Source organism: Drosophila albomicans, chromosome 2L (assembly GCF_009650485.2).
Source record: "Drosophila albomicans strain 15112-1751.03 chromosome 2L, ASM965048v2, whole genome shotgun sequence".
In the NCBI taxonomy this organism is placed as follows: Eukaryota; Metazoa; Arthropoda; class Insecta; order Diptera; family Drosophilidae; genus Drosophila; species Drosophila albomicans.
In genome coordinates, this window is record NC_047628.2 from 5,023,717 (window position 1) to 5,044,639 (window position 20,923).

General features: G+C 41.5%; 8 protein-coding genes across 13 annotated transcripts; 6 read left to right on the forward strand and 2 right to left on the reverse strand.

Annotated features, from left to right (window-relative positions):
- The first annotated feature begins 421 nt into the window (after positions 1 to 421).
- LOC117563441 (centrosomal protein of 104 kDa) lies at positions 422 to 6,321 on the forward strand. 2 transcript variants are annotated; one of them, XM_034241777.2, is made up of 8 exons: positions 422 to 631; positions 2,631 to 2,798; positions 2,861 to 3,923; positions 4,213 to 4,351; positions 4,479 to 5,482; positions 5,545 to 5,690; positions 5,751 to 5,852; positions 5,913 to 6,321. In XM_034241777.2, exons 1-8 carry the CDS (start codon positions 592 to 594, stop codon positions 6,053 to 6,055), a joined length of 2,805 nt encoding a protein of 934 aa, XP_034097668.1. In that variant the 5' UTR covers positions 422 to 591; the 3' UTR covers positions 6,056 to 6,321. The 2 variants fall into 2 exon arrangements, with proteins under 2 accessions (XP_034097668.1, XP_034097669.1); XM_034241778.2 differs by having other exon boundaries at positions 4,237 to 4,351.
- On the reverse strand, positions 897 to 7,427 carry LOC117563445 (transmembrane reductase CYB561D2). Of its 4 annotated transcripts, none has more exons than XM_034241782.2 (4): positions 7,346 to 7,427; positions 2,047 to 2,199; positions 1,672 to 1,864; positions 897 to 1,608 (listed from the first exon to the last, which is right to left on the reverse strand). In XM_034241782.2, exons 1-4 carry the CDS (start codon positions 7,382 to 7,384, stop codon positions 1,286 to 1,288), a joined length of 708 nt encoding a protein of 235 aa, XP_034097673.2. In that variant the 5' UTR covers positions 7,385 to 7,427; the 3' UTR covers positions 897 to 1,285. The 4 variants fall into 4 exon arrangements, with proteins under 4 accessions (XP_034097673.2, XP_051858757.1, XP_051858758.1 ...); XM_052002797.1 differs by lacking the exon at positions 7,346 to 7,427 and adding an exon at positions 2,525 to 2,557; XM_052002798.1 differs by lacking the exon at positions 7,346 to 7,427 and adding an exon at positions 2,421 to 2,441.
- On the forward strand, positions 6,446 to 11,072 carry LOC117563443 (ethanolaminephosphotransferase 1). The gene is made up of 5 exons (XM_034241780.2): positions 6,446 to 7,132; positions 7,207 to 7,275; positions 7,348 to 7,970; positions 8,038 to 8,218; positions 9,867 to 11,072. The coding sequence occupies exons 1-5, from the start codon at positions 7,049 to 7,051 to the stop codon at positions 10,182 to 10,184; spliced, it is 1,275 nt and encodes a 424-aa protein (XP_034097671.1). The 5' UTR covers positions 6,446 to 7,048; the 3' UTR covers positions 10,185 to 11,072.
- On the forward strand, positions 8,721 to 9,484 carry LOC117563446 (uncharacterized). The gene has a single exon (XM_034241785.2). It carries the CDS (start codon positions 8,841 to 8,843, stop codon positions 9,291 to 9,293), a length of 453 nt encoding a protein of 150 aa, XP_034097676.1. The 5' UTR covers positions 8,721 to 8,840; the 3' UTR covers positions 9,294 to 9,484.
- A 602-nt stretch (positions 11,073 to 11,674) lies between the features above and the next one.
- Positions 11,675 to 13,627, forward strand: LOC117563444 (uncharacterized). Its single transcript, XM_034241781.2, has one exon. It carries the CDS (start codon positions 12,246 to 12,248, stop codon positions 13,461 to 13,463), a length of 1,218 nt encoding a protein of 405 aa, XP_034097672.1. The 5' UTR covers positions 11,675 to 12,245; the 3' UTR covers positions 13,464 to 13,627.
- Positions 13,628 to 15,201: 1,574 nt separating this feature from the next.
- On the forward strand, positions 15,202 to 16,260 carry LOC117563558 (uncharacterized). The gene is made up of 2 exons (XM_034241938.2): positions 15,202 to 15,570; positions 15,629 to 16,260. Exons 1-2 carry the CDS (start codon positions 15,204 to 15,206, stop codon positions 15,829 to 15,831), a joined length of 570 nt encoding a protein of 189 aa, XP_034097829.1. The 5' UTR covers positions 15,202 to 15,203; the 3' UTR covers positions 15,832 to 16,260.
- Positions 16,261 to 16,424: 164 nt separating this feature from the next.
- On the forward strand, positions 16,425 to 19,738 carry LOC117565803 (protein ref(2)P). Its single transcript, XM_034245092.2, has 3 exons — positions 16,425 to 16,946; positions 17,647 to 19,260; positions 19,326 to 19,738. The coding sequence occupies exons 1-3, from the start codon at positions 16,769 to 16,771 to the stop codon at positions 19,472 to 19,474; spliced, it is 1,941 nt and encodes a 646-aa protein (XP_034100983.1). The 5' UTR covers positions 16,425 to 16,768; the 3' UTR covers positions 19,475 to 19,738.
- On the reverse strand, positions 19,677 to 20,903 carry LOC117565804 (uncharacterized). 2 transcript variants are annotated; one of them, XM_034245093.2, is made up of 3 exons: positions 20,442 to 20,903; positions 20,151 to 20,373; positions 19,677 to 20,087 (listed from the first exon to the last, which is right to left on the reverse strand). In XM_034245093.2, exons 1-3 carry the CDS (start codon positions 20,718 to 20,720, stop codon positions 19,789 to 19,791), a joined length of 801 nt encoding a protein of 266 aa, XP_034100984.1. In that variant the 5' UTR covers positions 20,721 to 20,903; the 3' UTR covers positions 19,677 to 19,788. The 2 variants fall into 2 exon arrangements, with proteins under 2 accessions (XP_034100984.1, XP_051859007.1); XM_052003047.1 differs by having other exon boundaries at positions 20,151 to 20,357; positions 20,442 to 20,624.
- Positions 20,904 to 20,923: the final 20 nt, after the last annotated feature.

The window sequence follows — 20,923 nt, forward strand, 5'->3', positions numbered from 1 at the left end:
CTGTATATCGATATTATTCAAAATATCATATTCAAACGGAAAATTTATTTCAAATTGTACTATTAAGATAGGGTTGTCTTAATGATAGGGTTGAATGTAAAAACTTTTATAAAAAAAAATGTTATAGACGACAGTTGGTTAAACTTTGGAAATATATCAAAATTGTAACTGACAATAACGTATATTCAAAAATTTTGCTTGCGGTGGCACCTTGGTACTCACACCACAAGGGTTAAATAATATAATTAGAAAAGAAAACGTTAGCAATAAAATATACAGTACTTTATTATTATGAGTTTAAAACCTCGTCGATAGCTGCCATAAATTAGTACTTAAATCGATAGTTTCCATCGATATTTCTTCATCTCTCTCGCTCCATTTCTCATCCCCGTTTCCTATAAACCAGCTGCCGGTCCCACTGTTAGTTGAGCAGAGGCATTCAACCAAAGAGACTGCATGGAGTCCTTTGAACTAAATTTAGTTTTCGTATTAAGAATTTGACGTTGCCAACGGTAACGTGTTATAACCATTGAGTTGTTTTATTGCAATAAATGTGAACGCGCGTAACTTGTGTAGTTGATTGTGTTAACAATGGCCAAGAAAATTCCATTCAATGTGGTCTTTGCCACAGGTAAACAGCTTAAATAAGTCAAGCTAATGTAGATTGTTTTACCTTTAAAATATATTACTTAGTACAAAGCATTTTTTTGTTGCATTTCGTTTGATTACAATATTTATTTTTTTGTTTTAGTTACCATTGCCACTTGCAAAGCGAATTAATGTTGAACATCTCGTGCTTTGGTTGCACTTGAGAAATCGATAAAATACGCATACGCCTAGTGAGACGGCGTATTTTGAAAGCACGTTCATAAGTATCTCTATCACAATTTCAAATGTACAATCAAAACAAACATTTATTATTTAAATATATATTAGCACATGTTAATAATACCTTACAGTTTCAATATAAGTAATTTTATATACATTACATATAAACATCATTGTAAGTTGAACCCAAACCCAAATCCATTTCACCTTTTACGATTGCGACATTGTCAACATATATCATTATAATATAGTAGTGCCATAATATGTCTGATGTCTGCATTCTGCATCGCATTTCCAATTAACAATGCAGCCAAATATTTTCTTTGGCAAGCAGCCAAGCGAATTCAAAAGTTGACTTGACTTTCTATATATTACTCGTATACAAAAGTCCCCATTGTACATAGTAGCCTCATTCATCCAACATTGAAAAAAGTTTACATGACAAACCTTTTTTCCACTACTGCGGCTGTTGCTTTTGTCTTCGGTATTTAAGTTTGGTCAGCAGGGATCCAGTAGGTCCAATAATAGTCAGGAAATATACCAAGGTAGTGGTTAGCATTAGGGCTGGGATGAACTCATTATCCACATGGCGAGTAAAGAACTTCGAATAGTAACCAAGGTATATGGCAACCATGCCTAGCGTAAAAGTGAGCAATCCAAATACATTGTGACGGAATCGTAGTTCAGAGGGTGGCAGTTTCTTAAGCACAATCTTGGGCTGATAGAAGTTAACCAATCCACCTACAATGCTCGCCGCACATCCAAAGGTAGCTGCCACACCTACCGAAGTCAAATGGCATTAGTATAAAAATATTCATTCATGTGTTACATTTTTATGCGAACCAAATCTGCCATGCCAGGTATTGAAGTGAACATCTTTCTGAGAAAACTTGCCCAAGCCGCCCAGCAGAACCATGACACCACCTACAAGCTGCAGCAGGCCATGGTAACGGGATTTGTTTTTATGCGAAATCCAACGGGTTATCGGGTTAACTTTGTAGTGTGACATCAGCGCCTGGGCCATAAGTACATGAAACTGCAAAAATGACAAAGTGGATAGGGTTTAAAGGTGATGACTATAAGTTTATGTTTATCAATATTCATACATATGAACAAGGTGACAACAGGAGTAGTGTTATGATAAGATAAGGCATGACTATGCTGATTTACAAGCTTAATAATTTGACATTTTTACAACATAAATTAAATAATGCTTACGCCAATGCCTGTCATAAACATGTGCATAGCAGTGTCCTTGAAGTCCAAACTTTTGGCCAGCACAAAGAAGAATGCGGCCACCAGAAAGATGAGTATATGATTCACACTGTTCAAGATACTCTGTATTTGCAGCCAGGAGGACGCTGAGGAATTCTGCACTTGTGGCATTGTAAAATAATGATTAACAAATTAGTTCTAAGTATACAACAATAACAGTTTGATCAAAGAGCAAGCGCTGTGTTGTGCTATGCGACAGGTTAAATGAAAGACTAAACTAGAAACTGTGATGACAGCGCTTAATAAGTATGAAGAGAATTAGATGATAAGAGCGCCGGTAAGAACAAGAGCAACACAGCCACGTAATCGATACACACACACATTTCCATACGCACTCGTAAATGTCATTTGTAGTTGTGAGTGGGTGCGTACAAAGTTAAACTAAAAACGAGGCTCTCTGTTTATTTTGATTTTACTTTACTTTGTTTTTCTGCTTCATTTAGTAAACACTGTTCTGTCTTTGTTTTTCTGTTTACCAACACTACTCATATTAGTAACTTGTTGCTTTATTGACTTTGCCTTTGCAGATGAAGATGCCGCTTTTCCGGCTAGCGAGTTAAATAATCATGGACCCACTGTGCACGGCTGGCGCAGTGCCGTGGACAGTGGACTAAGCACCCACGATATCATCTTTCGTTTCCAGCAACCTGCCAAAATCTATCGCATACAACTTTTAGCCCACCAGTATTTGATACGTGAGTATTCAAGTGGTATTCCATGAATAGCTAAACTATCTATTGTTATTTATCTATTATAGCGGAAAAAATCGAGCTTTGGCTGCACTACTCGCCCAAGTCGCTGCCCAGCACACCCTCATCACAGTACTTTGATTTCCTCGGCTTTGTTGCCCTCGCCGATAATGCAAACACCAATCACAAATCCCGCGAATTGCAGAGCGTCACTGTTACGCCCAGACGTGGTACCCACTTGAAATTGCGACTGTCGGGTGCCCATTGTAATGAGTATAGCAAGAGTGGACAGATAGCATTGATGGCAGTCAATGTGCTAGGCGAGGATTTGGATGCAATTGCCATTAGTATGGGCGAAGAACAGCTACCTAGCGAATCACCGCCCGTGGATACGGCCACCGGTGAGCTGGCGCTGGCCTCACTCTGTGATGATCTCCTTTTCTCTATGTATGTGGAGGAGTCAATTGTCCAGCACATTCGTGAGCTGGAGCAGCGCAAGCTGCAGGCGGTCAGCTCGGAGCGCTTCGAATATGCGCGCAAGCTAAAGTTGTGCATGACAGCGCTGCGCACAGCAGGTGAACGTCTTGGACGCTATGCACTGGCCAAGCGACAGGCGGTGCAGCAGGAGGACTTCAGTGCAGCCAAGCTGCGCAAGGAGCAGATCGAGATGTATCGAGCATGTGTACTGAAGCAATTGAATGTGCAGCAGCTGCTCGAGAGCGATGGCATGCTCAGCCAAAACGATCAGAGTTGCGAGACTTACGCGGCTGGCAAACCGAATCTACCTCCAGCTCCAAGTCTACAGGATGTGGCGCAAGCCCTCTCCGACGCGCACCTTAATCCTAGCACAAAGCTAAGCAGCAGCGTAAGTCAGGATGAGAAACCAGTAAACGAGGTCAGCGGTAGTAGCAGCAATGCAGAAAGCGTTGGAGCACTAGTCGCCTCGGCTGCTGCACTGCATCTGCATGCCAAGTCGCATGATGAGCTGCCACAATCGCCACGTCTGCCAATGGCATCGCGTCATAGCTCGCCCATGTCAAGCAGACAGGGATCGCTGCGACGGCGCAACAAGAGCGCACCACGCAACTCCTATGAGGATTATGAGGAACGCGCCATTCCTACGTTAAGACAGTAAGTTGGGAATTCGATAATAAGTGCAAGTTGCAAATGCCGCTGCCCTGCGTATCGATGTTGTTGTAGTGATATCGAAATTTTGCATGATCCGGCATGGAAGTCATACAGCGCACACGATAACAACATAATCGATAGCCTTAGAGTCGCCATTTTAAGAAACCAAAACACTAATTGTAACCGTTGTCGATGTTTTTTTTATGATTTTGTTTTGTTTTTCTTCTGTTATTTGTTTACTTTCTCTATTCCCGTAAACGTTGTCGTTCCGTTGCAAATACTGACTGTTTAGCTCAAATACTAATGAATTTTTAAGGGAATGCCAGGGCAATGCGCTGCTCGAAGCAGACCCAAATCGAAGTCGTTCACGGCTCAATGATCGTGAGCGTCGTCAGGCAGCGTTGCCGATACTCGTCTTTGGCAGTGAATTGGTGAGTTTATCAATTACTTTCAACCATGCTTTGCTTAACGGCCTCTCGTCGCCTCGAATTTGGTGTGATCGTTAAGCGAGGTTTAGCATTATTATTTCATTAGTTTCAATAATTATTTTCTCTGCAGGTGGAACAGTTCTATTCCCGTCAATTTCAGGACCGAGAAGACGGTCTCATGCGACTGCGCAACTTTCTCAAGGAGCAGGAAGTCCCCAGTGAAGAAAGCAATGAGCATGCCGCAAGTCCCAACAAGGTGGCACGCAGTGCAGCGTTGCTGCTGCATCGAGCTGTTCGTGATGCAGTATACTCCGTGTTTAATCAGGCCACCGAAACAGTTCGAGTACTGTTCCTTGAATATGTGCCCGGCCGTGTTTCTCCCAATGAGGTGGCACGTTGCGTGGATCGTCTATTGCCAGAACTACTTGCCAAATCAGGCGATCCCTCGGCGCGTCTGCATACGCTGGCCCAGCACACAATACTAAGCATAGCCGCCTGCCCGCAAGTGGCCGAGCAACATCTTGTGGCGCCAGCACTTTCACGCAGTGTAGGATCAGGGACGCATCAGCGCTTGGCCATGAGCCGACTGCAGATGCTGGAGCAGTTGGTGCACACACAAGGAATTAGCACTGATAAACATAGCGGATTAACGTGTCGCGCTCTCTCCGATTGCGGCTGCTCCGGCATTCATCATCCCGCAGAACCAGTGCGTAAGGTAGCTGAACGCATTCTGCTGCTTGTCTACAAGGTTAATCCACGGTTGGTGCGCAAGCAACTGCCACCTGATGATGACATCACACGTCGCAATCTGTTGTACCGCCAACTCTTTACGGAATTCGACAAGCTGGATCTGGAACGCAAACAAGAGCTGCTGGAGGCCAATAAATACAGTTCAGGCAATGAAGCCGATTCCCTGCAACCGACAACCAGCGCAGATGCTTCGCGTTTGCTGAAGAGTAAAAGTGGTCAGGTTTTTGGAGGGTCCACGGGCATAGGAACCGACAATGGATATGTTTCCTGCAATGGCAAACAACAGTACAATGAGCAACTGAAGCGCTCAATGCTGTCAGCCTCAAACTCACGCAAGGGGTCCGTTTCGAACTCAGAATCCACCGACGACACAACCCCTAAAATGTGCGTAATATACATACATACATTAGAGTTGTATTTTTGAGACATTATTTCACTTATTTTAGAAGTTGTCCATTCTGTGGTTGGTGCTGCCTTGGCAGCGACACTAGTCAATTGGATCGTCATTACTGGAAGACTTGTCCTTTTCTCACTAAGTGCCCACAATGCAGTCAAGTGCTGGAGGTTGCTGCGCTCAACTATCACTTAACAAGTGAGTTTCCTTATTTGGAAAGAGATATAAAAATAACGGAGAACTTTCTTGTTTTTTTAGTGGAGTGTGATGCGAAGGATAATTATGTGGTCTGTACACGATGCACAGAATCAGTCCATAAACAGCTCTATGAGCTGCATCAAATGGAGGACTTTTGTCGTGGTATTAAACAAATTGCTACTAGTCTTTAATTTAATGCTCATAAATTGTCCATTTCATTAGAACTGAAAACAGGAGCCGCTCGTTGTCCTCTGTGCCACGATGACGTTAATTTGCCTTTAGATGGGGGATGGAAACTACACCTCTTGAGTGCCGGTGGTTGTCCAGGCAATATTCGCAAACGAAATTTAAAAAAATCAAACTGAATATATCTCAGAAGATAGATAACAACGTCATATTATTACAACCTCATTATAATCTTGAGGCTATCTGTAGCGTAGATTAAATCAATTTTTGTTACGTATTCTTCTTAGAACCATTTTGTTATGCGATTTAGTTAACGGCATTACCTATGAATTACATTTTGTTACATTTTATACTAGTATATATGTTTTGTACGCAATGTGATTTGTTAACTATACATGACACAAATTTCGAAACGTCCTACAATAATAAAGCCCATCCAAAATATTTTTAATATTTAATTCGAAATGCCCGCCAATAATTAATCTGTGTTATACAACACTGCCGTACTCATCCAAATTAGTCGAGTTGGCAACTATATTGCACGAGGTGGCAACGCTATATCACAAAATTAATTAGGTTTTAAACACAAGAATTTTTAGTTAGGAGTTCTTCATGTGAAATTAATTAGAGTATAAGAATTAATTAATATAGAAAACATTTTTAAATAGGGCAGCACGTCAACGTGTGTTGCAAAACAACCCCCGGCCAGCTGAGGGTACCTTTGCATAAGTGTGCGTCAGTGCTTAAGGGCGAACCAGTGTACGTGTGACTGTACGGGTGTGAGTTTGTGTTTGTGTCAGAGGCATGAAAAAAACAGCCGGCAAAGAAATTCAACATTAAAAATAGACGCGAGCTGTGCACTCTTTTAAAATTGCCAATCAATTCAACTGGAGTGTGCGGCTGTATGCAATAGTTGGCTTTTCCATAACTAAATTCAGTCCGTAATGTGTTGAAAATTGGTAATTAAAGTAAAAGCTGCCTTCGATAGTGGCATCGTCGTGTATTTTTCCCTTGTTGAGATTACCGTCTACAAATGTATTTGTATATACTATAATATAATAAGAGGCTGTACGTAAAACAATAACGGAGCACGTGCAGTACCCATACCACTCCACTGCAGTCATCATCACGCCACGCTACGCTTTGCCAACGTCTAGGAGAGGAAAGAGAGAATGAGGAAGATGCAGCTCATAAGGCGACTGCTCAATTACAAATACCTGACGAGGGCACAAATAAATGGCTTTGACAATTACAAGGTAAATGCTTTGGCTCTTTACTTGCATTGTATTGTATTGTTTAATAATGCCAATCTTTTAACTTATGAACACAGTACAGCGCCATAGACACCTCACCTCTAAGTCAATATGTAATGCACCCATTCTGGGACTGGCTTGTCAAGGTTAGCAAACGACATCATCATCATAATAGCAAAAAAAATCAATAATTATTATAATGCATTTTGCACTCACAGTTCTTCCCCCGTTGGTTTGCACCCAATCTGATGACATTCCTGGGCTTCCTGTTCAGTGTGATGAACCTGGTGTTGCTCTCCTACTACGACTGGAACTTCGAAGCCAGCTCCGGCGAGGAGCACACCACACCCATTCCCAGTTGGGTATGGCTTTGCACCGCAATCAACATATTCGTTGCCTACACGCTGGACGGCATTGATGGCAAGCAAGCGCGGCGCATCGGATTGTCAGGACCGCTGGGCGAGCTGTTCGATCATGGTTTGGACTCGTACACAGCTATGCTGATACCAACATGTCTGTATAGCATCTTTGGACGCAGCCGGGTCTACTCAGTGCGTCCCATGCGTATGTACTATGTCTGCCTAACGGTCTACTTCAACTTCTTCATATCGCATTGGGAGAAGTACAATACGGGCATATTGTACTTGCCGTGGGGCTATGATCTCAGCATGTGGGGCAGCACAGCTATGTACCTGGTCACCTGGTGGATGGGCTTCGAGGGCTGGAAGTTCGAATTGCCATTGGGCTCCCTCGGCACTTTGCCGTTGGGCAATGTGATGGAAGCAGTGCTCCATATTAGCGCCATGGCAAACCTACCTTTAGTGTTTATCAACGTTTACAAGTGAGTGCTCTCAATACATATCAACAATCTGTCGCGACTATTTCTGATAATAACACTCTGATTACAGCTCATATAAGAATCGCACGGGACGATTGTTATCGCTAGCGGAGGCTCTGCGACCCTTATGGCCTTTTGTTACATATTTTGTGCTCTTGTTTGTCTGGCCCTTTGTATCGCCGAACGACATTATGGAAACGGATCCCCGTGCCATGTTCATGTTGAGCGGCACAATCTTCTCGAATGTCAGCGTAAGTATCTTTAGAGAATACAACTATACCCATGTCTAAATATGGCATATAATTTAAGCTTGATTTTGATTGATTACTTTTCGGGGTTTATTTTAGTAGAAACTTGATATCACGCGATGCGCAATTGTTTGTCATTAATGATCGTCCCACACATACACACATACACACACACACAGACATACAAACATTGTATTGTCTACTACAAACACCTGGCAATCTTCTCCTGTCCCGCCCCCGGTGACACTTGCTTTTAAGTCCCCATTGATATCTTATCGGTGCATTGACTCATTCTATGATATGGGGGTAGCGTGGTTTCGTTTTTGTTGCTCATATAAAGTTTCGATAGCTAACACTATAAAGTAGTTAGTATTCACGAGAAAAGCTGATAAGCCTTGAGAAAACGATGAATAATGCATATGTAAACATAAATTAGTGACATTAACTATTGAATACTCTTTTGTTATACTCAACTGAGTCGTCAGGGATTCTATAATTTGTGATTAAATTTCTCGACTAGGTTCACATAAATTTAAACTTCCAAACTCTAGGCTTTCTTTTGTAGCTATAATCATTCAATTTATTTTAATTTTAATAAGTTCAGAATACAGTAAAATCCTTTAAAATGCCACCTTTCTGTTGCGGTGGTCGCCGCTGTGCAGCAGATATAAAGCGTCGTATGGAGGGAAACGGGGAGGAGGACGACGCAGCACTTCAACTCAGTCCAATTACTGTTACCGAAGCAGAGTCTCCGTTGACATTGAAGTTTTATGCACGCCATGATTGGCCTTATTTTAACTGCACCAACGAGGAGATAAAGCGTATGCGAAATAAGTTTGAAAAGGATGTGCAAAACTCTTCAGAGTCGGTCAATGTTAGCCTGACAACTGGAGAGAAAGTCGCCAAATATGAACCAAAGCATGCCACTGCCCAGCCGATGACTGAGAATCAGATTTATGGCTGGTATCAGCATCGAGCCTATCGCTATTTAAAAAAGGATCGCGGCATTTTCGTTTTCCCACGTGAGGGAGATCCATTGATCAAGTTAATTCAGGCTTCGAATTGGATGAACAGTTAAAGCAATAATTGTTCTTTTTCGGATCAAATATTTTAGTGCAAATCAATGTGGGCACTGAGCTCTCATTATTTTTATTTTGGTCCGCATTAATCCTATGAACTTATAATTGCAGTATTCAAACTGGAATTTTAAGAAAGGAAATAAATATGAGATTTGAAGGAAAAATAAATATACATATAATTATTGTTATCTGTGAATTGCTTGATCAATCAATCGATAATCGATATTAAGTAGTGAGAGTTCTTAAGGATAAGGTTGTTAATTAATGTTTCCTTTTATTTGATTTTGGTGTATTAATCATTAATCTATATGATAGCAATTATTTTAGTATAGTTTGGGAACAGCTATTTTTACTTCGATCCACTTACAAGTCCATGGAATTCGATTTAGTTACATTGTAAGCTTAGTATCTAAAAATATATATAGTATTCAAATAGTATTTTAATCAAATCAATTTGAGATCTCATTACAATATCAACGTTGAATTTGAATTTGAATTTGGAGGTTAGAATTAAACATAATCTTTGAAAAGATAAATACACTATTAAATTATTTTTTCTATATATATTGCAGTGCCGATTGATCGTCTCCCAAATGTCTGTCACCCGCTGCGAAGCCTGGCACTGGCAGACGCCCATGTATGTGGTGTCCATAGTGCTGGGATTGTGGCTCCCGGTATTGGAGCGGCCGCTACTTTACATGCTGCTCATTGTGACTACATTAACACATTGGCACTACGGAGCCAGTGTGGTCGATCAGATGTGCGAGCACTTTAATCGTATTTGCTTTACGGTGCACAAAAGAGTGCCGGACAAAGAAGTAGAGAGCAAACCGCAAGTGAAACTGCAGGAGCATCCGGATGAGTTAAAGACGTCACTCAAAAAGGATTAGACAGTGCACAGTGCTTTAATGTGCAGTTTACTATTTGTTTTTCTCATTTGAGCTCTCTGCGGCAAGTCTTATTCATCTTAAGTGGATGTGAGATTATGTATTTACATTCGAGTATGCATATATTTTGTTCTAATTAGCGCCTTTTTGAACAAGATGCTCAGGTGGCAAGGACAAATATTCTCGAGTTATAAAGAACAAAAAACGACATTATAATACACACTTTCCAAAAGGCTATGCTTCATACGGTTCTATTCCTTTTAGCAATGAAAAACTCGCTTCGACCATTGTAGTATTCAACTGAAATTTGTCGAATCTATTTGCATCAATGATGATGAAATAACTACAAACATTACTATTATCCCATTGAATATCCAGAGCGCAAAACAATTGTCAAAACTACATTTTTCACACAGATCCACTATATTTTTTATTAAGAAAGACTTGGACGCGGTTCCAAGACAACGCTTGCTTCCTGTACCCTGTAATCATTCTAATTGTATCTCTAAGTGTATTTAAATGTTAGTGTTTTATGTATTTATTCAATTTGCTGTTTAGCTCTCAATTATCTAGACATAATAGCATACTCTTAAATGTGCTTAATTTATTTTGTATTATTCATAATGTGCTCTAGTTTATGCATTGAAGCTGAAGAAAACCGACATGACCTCTTATTTTTTTAAATGCAAACTATGTTATTATTATTTAATTGCGTCGCATACTTTATACATCTAATATCTATAAATTAGTGTGAATAAAATGGGGCACGATTTTAATTATATACTGAACTGTAAATGTAAATATCGCTTCCCCATCCTTGTAAAACTGTGTAAAAGACAAAACCACGACAAGACAGCCACTTTAAAGGAATAAATTATATTTTAGAACACAATCTTGCAATGTGCAATTATTAATTTACAATTGGAGGGAGCTAAGTGTTTCGAATGTGTTGCCAAACCCCAGATGATGATCCGATGCGTTGTTCTTTATCTGGATTACAGATCGGACAGTAGAGCATTTAGCAAACGATTTTAATGTATTTTAAAAGCGGTCATGTGAGAGAATCATTTAGATCTAAATGGTTGGTAAGCAAATCACACACGACTTCGCAACAGATGATCAGCTGTAATATACCCTACAATTGTTAGCGAAATGATTTCAAGCACTTTCTCAAATGATTACGATTGATTATCATTTATTCCATCAAATCATTTTGAGATTTCAAGTATTCCGATTCACCTTCTAATCGATTTGTTACGGCATTCAACGTTTCCATTTATTATTAATAAGCTGACAGACGGACAGATAGACAGACCAGACTACATACATATAGTAGCTGGGCAGCGCCTAATCAAGTCCCCACGACTGATGATGATACTGGGTTTGCTCAGCCGTCAACTGTCCGGCGATCAATCTGCGTACGTGCTCGACCGATTAGCTGGACATCAAAACGCTTCCTCATTGCCTAATTGGTGTGAAAATCTAATTCACGTCCCACTGTGCGGTCGCCTGTGAGAACTCGCACTATGCCCCCTCACAATCCATGCGCCTAACGGGCCCACAAATAATAATAACAAAGAAGCGACAACAACAACATCGAAACTGCGGGGGTGACAGACGACAGGGAGGTTGACAGTGTACGCAAGTCACGCAACGAAATGGGCACGACGAAAATACGACAACAAAAAAACAAAATAAATAAAGAAAACGAAAAATGAATAAATAAAAGCAAAACCAAGAACAAGAACACCTACAAAAAGAACAACAGCAACAGTGGCAAGAAACCAGAATCAGAATCATGTTCGGGATGCAGAAGAAAGCAACTCAAGCAGCGACGCGACGTCGCGACGACAGAGGCTAAGCAACGGCAAAATAAGCTACTGAGTCTGCTGCAGAATATGAAAGTTGCGCATGCGCCAACGTCGACGTTAAAGCTGTTGTCGCGGACTTGAAGTCAGTTGCGAGGCAGAAGCGCGAGTGTTAAGAACGAAGAACATAGAGAGCGGCTGTTGTTGAATCAAGAGAACATTGTCAAAGTTTAAAAACATTTACATTGCGTCCAAGATGCTTTTGCAGACTTTCACGCTGCTGTTGCTCGGCACATCAGCGCTAGCGTCGCTGCCTGATGCTACGACCGAGGCGCTTGCTCCGTCTTCGACTTCGGCTGGTGGCCAGAGTCAAAATCAATCTCCTGGACCCATCAAGGAGGAGCATTTCCCAGCAGTAGCGCCAGCAGATGCAGCGGAGGCCGCCTTAATTGAGGCACAGCCCGGCTTGCTGCAACCACCGCTGCCCGTGTCGCCTTCGTTGGAGGCTGAGGACACAGTTCGGCGTCGCCTAATCACCTATGATCAGCGCCAGGAAGGACAATACAATATACGAGCAGATCTCGAAAACTTTATGATTGTGCTGATACCGCCAGGACCACAGGAGGGTCTCAGCCTCTTGGATCTGCTGACCAAATCTTCGTTGCGTGGCGCCTCAAAAGGTGGCAGCAGCAACAAGCGGAAGCATGCTCATGCTACAGCCCTCAAATCCTTCTACCGTCAACAGCATCAGCCACAGCAGCAACTCCAGTTGCCGCAAGGGCCCATCTCCGATTTCATTGAGGGACGTACTCCCTACCATGTAGACATCTCGGCAGTCAGCGAGGAGCAGCAACAGCCGCGACTGCACCGCCAACAAGTGGACGTGCTGCCGCCCCAGCTGTTGCCCATGCCGCAGTTGATCAAGCCATATCATCTGGAGGCGGAGCCAGAGCTTATACAGGCCTTGCCACCGGTTGCCACTGCCAGCAGCAGCAGCTCGGGAGGCAACAATCTGTTGGAAGGTTACAACCAGATGGGATCGCATTATTATCGTAATTCACGCTCGCTGGGCGGTGACAGTTTCCTGGACACCAATCGCTTGTCGGCCACTGACACTGGCTCCACTTCCAATGGACGCGCCATCAGCGTGCCAATTTATCGCTCGGACATCGCCCAAAGCCAGGTGCAACAGCACGCCAAGTCGGGCAATGGCAACGCCCTATATCCGCCCATCGATGTGCCCGCGTACATAATAAACGAAGCTCAGCCGCGCCTCTGGCAGCTGGACGATGAACCGACGCCCATTCAACCCAAGCACTTGGTCGATGCCGACGTGCTGAGTTTTGAGCTGCTCGGTCTCGGCTCTGATGCTCTCGCCGATTCGAAGACTCTGCTGCGCGATGGCTTGGCTCGCTGTGCACCAGGCCAGCGTCGGGACAGTTATGGCGCGTGTCGCCAGGTCGAAGGCTACTGAGACTGAGACCTGAGTCACCTATTGAGACTGCTAAACGAAAGCGTATACTTAAGTTATCCATTACCATTTAAATGATAAATGCAAACAGTTTTGCGAAAGTATTAGACTTAAGCTACTTAGGCACATGCTAAACAAACACAATCAATAAAACTCTTGAACTTCAATTTCAATCTCGAATTCAATTTCAAATTTGTTATTAAGCGCCAAGCGACCATGTTATTAATGGGGCAATGTGGCGGAAGTTGCAGTTATGACAACGAAATGAAAACAAATTTAAAAACTACAATCGACCCGGTTCGACTCTGGGATACTTGTTGATTATTGATTATGGATACAATTAAAATCATTTATTTTACCTATTTAGAAAGAGGTAACTTTCTAATAATAGTATTTTAAGTGACGCCAGCAAGCACCTTCGGAATACTTATAATGTTAGGCTGTTTTTTAGATAGATAGCATAACATAAGTGTGTTAGACGATAACAGTAATTGTGCAGTATTGTGCTTCCAACATTTTTTGGGATGCTGGGGTAAGGCTGTTGAAGGAAATTGTTAATTTTGACGACTTATATGATATTAAATTATAATAATATTTAAGTCTACTAAATATTTTTCACAAGTTTTTAAAGATACATACATATTTAAATCTTCGAAAAAGTGCTGAATGTTGGATTATCCAATATGTAAACTTAAAATGTTTAATAGGCATCGGTTATAGAATGTATATTTGCAGAAATTAGAAGAAAAAATTAAATAGTGCACTTATAGAATTTTTTGCAATTCTCTTGAAATGTTCTGCTCTTACAGTCCCTAACAGTCGAAAGATTAGTTGGAATACCCCTCATGAAGCTCATTGGTGCCGGGTATAAATTAAAAGTAACGGTAATGATGCACTGAAGGATAAGCGAAGTCAGCGTCTAACTCTAATGCCAACTAACTAACTGACATCAAGGGGCCAGCAGCGATAATAAAAGCGGCAATTGCTCAGGCTGAAAACTGAGGCTGAGGCCAGCGCCATAATTTCCTACACGTTCTCGGCACTCGGCAGTCGACACTCGGCTGTGTTTTCAATTGCAAACCAGTTTCCATTGCACACAAAATAATAATAATAAAAAAAAAAAAACAAAACTAGCAACAACAACTAAGACGAAAAAGCATCTAACATGCAGTTTCTAGTTTCCAATCTTCCTGTGGAGATTGGAATTGGCTAGAGTGTAAGTAATAGGCGCATTCTAAAGTGATCTCTGACGTTGGTCATTGAACCTGACCATCAACTATGTAAGTACACAGCTGAGCACACATACAGTCGTACAACAAAAACTATCTAACATTTAGAATAAACAAAGTATTACAAGTTAACAATTAGAACGTTTCACCGAATGAATGACTTACGTTTTTTCTCGCACTTAACTGAATTTGGGTTATTGGGTTATGTTCGTTTGCGCAAATAATTAAGCACTTTGTGGCGACTAATTGCATACTCAAGTGCAGGGAATTAATTCAAATAGAAATATGTATTTGATGTAATTTACATGTTTGTCAAGGAAGCATTAGAACTGCGCAAAATTGAGTGGCAAGCTGCGGTCAGTGGCAAAAGCAACTGCATCTGCAGTGAAGGTTCTCACATTCGCATCACAATGCGGAAGTCTTTGGGCCATTGAACTGGAATCGGTTGCCTATTCACAGAATCGAGTTTTTTTTTTCTTTTTTAACGATCAAACTTCTGGCAAAGGCTCATCTTATGCTCATGCCCAGAACTGTGGCTCATTCGTTGTCCGCTTTCAGACGACGGCGGTCCTGTCTACGCTATAAAAGAGAAGCATCCAAAAAGATGTGCAAATTCACCAATCGTCTGTTTGTCTTGTTCTTTCTGCAATTTATTGGCTTGGCCATGGCAAAGCCATCAAAAATGCGTAGCTCTGCCAGCGATTTGCTGGAGCTTTTGTACAACGATTATGGGGACTATGGCTATCAGCAAGAGGAGATCCATTATGATCAACGTCAGAAGGGCGAAGAAAATCTGAAATTACGTTTAGATGGTTTCGTAATTGGAATGCCATCGCAAGATGATTCCTCCTGGCTGGACATACTTGCCGATGAATATCTAAGTGAGTTGAATGGTTTCGAAAACTAAATTTACATAATGTAACATATCGCTCCTCTTAGCTAATGCATTCTCGAAGAAAACAGCTGCAACAGACGCCGAGAATTCTGTAGCGGACACAACCACTGCACAAGTAGTAAATATACCCGCTCCAAAAAAGGACATCGAAAGCCGACAACACGCTAATGATGAAACCGCAAATCCACCGCGAACGAAGACTCATATGCTTCAACTTTTGCAAATGTTGCGACGCACACAGCCCTAAAATAAATTATTATTATAATTTCAATTATTAAGCATACACAACATTTACAATATATACAAATTTTATCGAACCAATCACATACGGGACCTCAATTAGTTTCAAATTTAAATTTGGCGCTTTCGAGGGCTGGCACATAATATTTTGTTAACACTGTGCGCGATAGATAGTAACGATAAATGTGAAATATTATCAATACGTTTCACGTTGTTACGGTAGATTCACGCAACACATAAAATACTTGTACTGGTATGGAATATCAGATATCAAATTCATACATTTTAAAATACTCTAACAATTTTGCAAATCTAAGATTAAAAACAAACAATGATTAAATCATTCACGATATTTTAAAGGAATAAAATTTCTAAAACTGTCGTAGCATTATTTTTATATTAAAAAGAATTTTTAATTTTACTGATAATATTTACAGATACACCGCTTATATGATCAAAATAACAGCACACATGTTTATTATAACAAAAATCGATGTATTAAAAGTATATCGATATATCGATAATACCAGCAATGCTTCTTCACTTCAATTGAGCCAGCTTTAAGCATTACTTTTCATTTTTTAACAAAAATGTATGTGTGCGTGCTACTAGAGTACAAATAGAGCTATTTCAGAGAATGATTTGCAGTATTTTCGGACGAAGAGAATATTCAAGAACCTTCGTGTCCATCATTTATCGACGAGCAGCTGCAGGTATAAAAGCCGACGCTGCACCAACTGCGGTTCGTCAATACAAAACGAAGAACGAAGAACATCGAGTGCGACGCAATTAATTCCATCACACAAATAACAACAGAGAATTGGTGTAACGAAATAAAATTGGTGTAACGAAATAAAATTACAAATAAACAGTAGTTTTGAAAAGCAGTTTACGCAACGTATATTTTAATAATAAACTGAAAATAAAAATAAAAAGTTTTTAAAATGGCTGAACGACTATTAAAAATAACCTACCATGGTGCATCAGCTGGTGTAACGAAGAAAATAAATGCATATCTAAAAATGCCGTCCGCTTCATTGAATATATTGCACCGGGAAATTGAGATGTATCTGTTCCAGGAGCGTCAGCTGCCCAAAACCGAGATCAGGACATATTGGATAGGTAAGATATTGAATCGATGATATAATTGTGAAATAAATGGCAGTGCAACCAAATGTGTGCGGGAGTGTAAATTGTTGTTTCAGAGAACAGCAAGAATATTACAAATTGCGTTTATTTTGTAAATGTACAAATAATACATACATATGTATATACAAATATACTACGTTGTTACTTCTATGTCCAATGTGATTCACACTAATGCGTATCAGTATCAGTAATAGATTTGATAGCGAAAATGTCGAAAAATCGACCACAAAAACTTCACAATGATTCATTTGTACACGTATGTACCAATTTATATATATATATAATGAAGTAAATACATCGTGAGTATGGACATAGTACATGAATTAAGTTTTAGACTAATGAATGTTTAAACAAGAAACGAAGTACACCGCAGAAATCTACATACATATACTGCATTTTACTCTGTAGTTGTCCCACTCTAACGCATCCATTTCCCATATTGCTTCAAAACCAAAACAAATGTTGGAGTTGCTCAACAGGTCCAAATCGATAGACAAAGAGTAGTCGACGATTTTGCTTAATTTAATAATAGTATTCTTTTGTATGTTTGCAAATCAGACCATGCATGTATGTGTATATACATACATATATCAATTTCACAATTTTGCCACAAAAACATCAGAAAATTTTGTTTCACTATTACTAATAGTATATACATACTTTTTTCTTTTAGATGCTGATTCTGATGAAATTGAGATTGTCAATCAAAATGACTATGACATTTTTTTGAGCCAATGTGAGAAGAACATGCACATGCAAATCTCAAGTGCCGGTGAAGAAAAGGTGGAAGCCAAACACGATGAAACTGCTGCTCCACCAGTCGACGATCCGAGCAATTTCGTCATTCATGATGGTGTTCAATGCGATGCCTGTGGAACGTTGCCAATGATTGGTTTTCGCTACAAATGCGTGCAGTGTCCCGATTTTGATCTTTGCCAGCGCTGTGAGTCTGCGCACAAGCATTCTGATCACTTGATGGTGCGCATGCCAACCAACAACGGACCAAGCGTCATCGATGCTTGGCTAAGTGGTCCAGGGGCTGGTTCGCACCACCATCGTCGTTCGGGCCGTCGCTTCCGTGGTCAATGTCCATTCGGAGAAGCTGCTGCTGCTGCCACGGCAACTGCTTCATCTCAGCCAACAGCTGGAACAGCCACAGATTCGCACAAGGAGAGCCGTCGTGATCGACGTTCTACTCGTCGTCACGGTGGCTTAATGTCTCAGTTTGTTGAGATGATGATGAACTTACCAGAGGCCGCCGCGGCAACAGCCACTCCAGCAGCCGCTGCTCCTTCGGCTGATCCGTCTACGGTTCCAGACTCCAAGGAAACTCAGTGCAAGACCGAAGAACCGACTGCAGCAGCTACCACAAGCTCTGAAAATATTTCAACTGAATCGAAACCTGTTGTGGAGCCCGCTGTCACAGCCAATGTAGAGGAACCAGTAGCTGCTCCACGCACCAAGGAGCAACCAAAACCTGAGGCAGCTGCTTCCACTACCAACAGCACCCCGACAACTCCAGTGATCAACCTGGAGAACTTGGCACAGATGGTGAATCCCGAGTATATGCGAGCTGGCATTGAAATCTTGAACAACTTTAGCGAAATGTTTGCTAAAATGATAGATCCTAATGAGGCAGCTGCCTTTGGGTGTGCGGATACTTCAATGTCTTCTAGTACTTCCTCAGTTCCAAAGAAATCTGAAACTGTCTCTGAGACACCAAAGAATCCTGCCGAAACTGCAGAGTCTACTACATCAACATCTTCGGGCAAGTCTATTGATTCACAAGCATCATCAGAAGAGCAATCAATGCCAGCAGCTTCTATCACATCCGTTGCATCTACCGTTACTGCTCCCATTTCCTCAGTCGCGCAGTCTATTTCTGTTCCAATCGCAAACGAAGAGAAAGAAGAACGCCGCAGGTCAGATAGTTTGGATCAGGACTGGCAGATGATTGATAACAGTACTGCTCCCATTGCCAACGTGTCTAGTACCGATGCATTGATCAACTTGAACTCAACTAGCACCAATTCCGCTACCAATACGGATGCTTCGCTGTCGCCATCGCGCGACTATGTGCAGCTTGGTGAAATGCTGCGTCAACATATTAACGAGGAGCAGCAACGTGAACAGACAACGGCACATACCCAAACTTCACAAGTGGATACAGTGAGCACCTCGACGTCGACCAATTCGGTGGCCACTAACAGCATCTCGACATCGACAACAAATGCTCCTCGTCCTCTGGCACCAGAACAGAAGCGCACCGTGCCCATCTATCACACTGGTAATTTCACCTTTAGATATGAAATATGCGTAACTTGTTAATTTATTTGTTTCTCGTCATCACAGATGAACGCATTAATGCTGCAGTGCACGCTATGATGGCTATGGGCTTTAGCAACGAAGGTGCCTGGCTCACACAGTTGTTGGAATCGGTTGAGGGCAACATTCCCGCTGCTCTGGACATAATGCACACGTCGCAGAGCGGACGCAACTGATGCTTTCTCTCACGCATCTATCACTTAATCCACTTCAATATTTAAAATAATATGTTAGTTTGTAGAAAACCGTAAGCGTCGGATCTGTTTTATTTGTGGTGATTGTTTGCTATATCCATCGCTAGTAACATGGAACTATAAGCTATATCTATTTCTAATTGTATCCAGATGCAGTCGCAAATAATCAAAACTATATACAATATATATTCTATATCAATGTATCGTTATTAATCAACAAATAAAAGCATAAATATGAATGTAAAACAGTTTGAATATAGTGTGGAATGAGGTTCGAGAATGAGAGTCAATTTTGTTTACTCGCTTATCTGCCTCCACAATAGAGTTACAATTTCGCGAGAAAATCGTCTCAGCTCGTAGTTCACAGTGGTGACAGTGGCAATAAACGTAAACAACTTGAATAACCGCACGTGGTGGGCTTTCCATTGACGTCGGGCAAAACCCGTGTTGTAGCTGTACATTTGGGAGATCATCAAAGACAGGAAACTGCTGAGAGCACAAAAGCGATGGACGAGCTGAAGCGTTTTGCTTGTGATGAAATAAAGTGGCAAGCCACTCAGAACAGTGCACAGCAGCAGGGCACACCCAATGATACCTAAAAGAAGCAGAGATACATTTAGGGAATATGCCATCGGATAGTGAATTCATATCCACTTACCTGAGAAACCATGATTGCTACGGAAGTGCTTGACGTTGGCATTTGGATCCTCGCGTTTGCGTTCAAGTTTCTGCCATGTTTTGATGCCAACACCACCGACACCGACTACAAACGCGAGCAGACCCAAGGCGCCGTGCAACAGATCTAAGTTGAAGATACCCAGGTAAGATTCGAGGACCCTGCTGTGCCGCACCAGCAGCGCTTCCCCTAAACAAAATACAAACTGTCAATGATAGAAAAAACGTCTATTTGTATTTTGAGTTCAAGGACGAGAGAGAGGATAATACTTACAGCTACGGTGCAGTAAAATGCATGTCCCGCAGTGTGGACCATCTTCAAGGACACACATTTGTGCACCACGAACGCCGTGATACCTGCGAGGAGAACGTGCGAAACGAAGGTACAGAAACCAAAATAAAATCCCGCTGATGCGATGTCTATGCCTGCAGTGGTGTTGTTAAGGCTGCCATTGTCTTCGTGTTGTAATCCGGAATATTCCAGTAGATCTTCAGTTTCGCAAACATCAAGAGATCCCGAGGAGCTGCAGCCTTGTAAAACGTTGCTTGCCATTTTAATTCTATTTGTTTGTAGTTAATTTTTTTGATTTTGTTATGGGGAAAATTCCGTTAAGCTTTTTATCTACTACGTGAGACACGCACGTTGGGCAGATAAGTTTTCGATTGCGCTGTAAAGTTTCGAGAGAACCGCGCGCTACAACAGTCTGGCAGCGTTTGAAACACATGGCGCTGCCAGCAAACAGCTGAGCTCAGCTG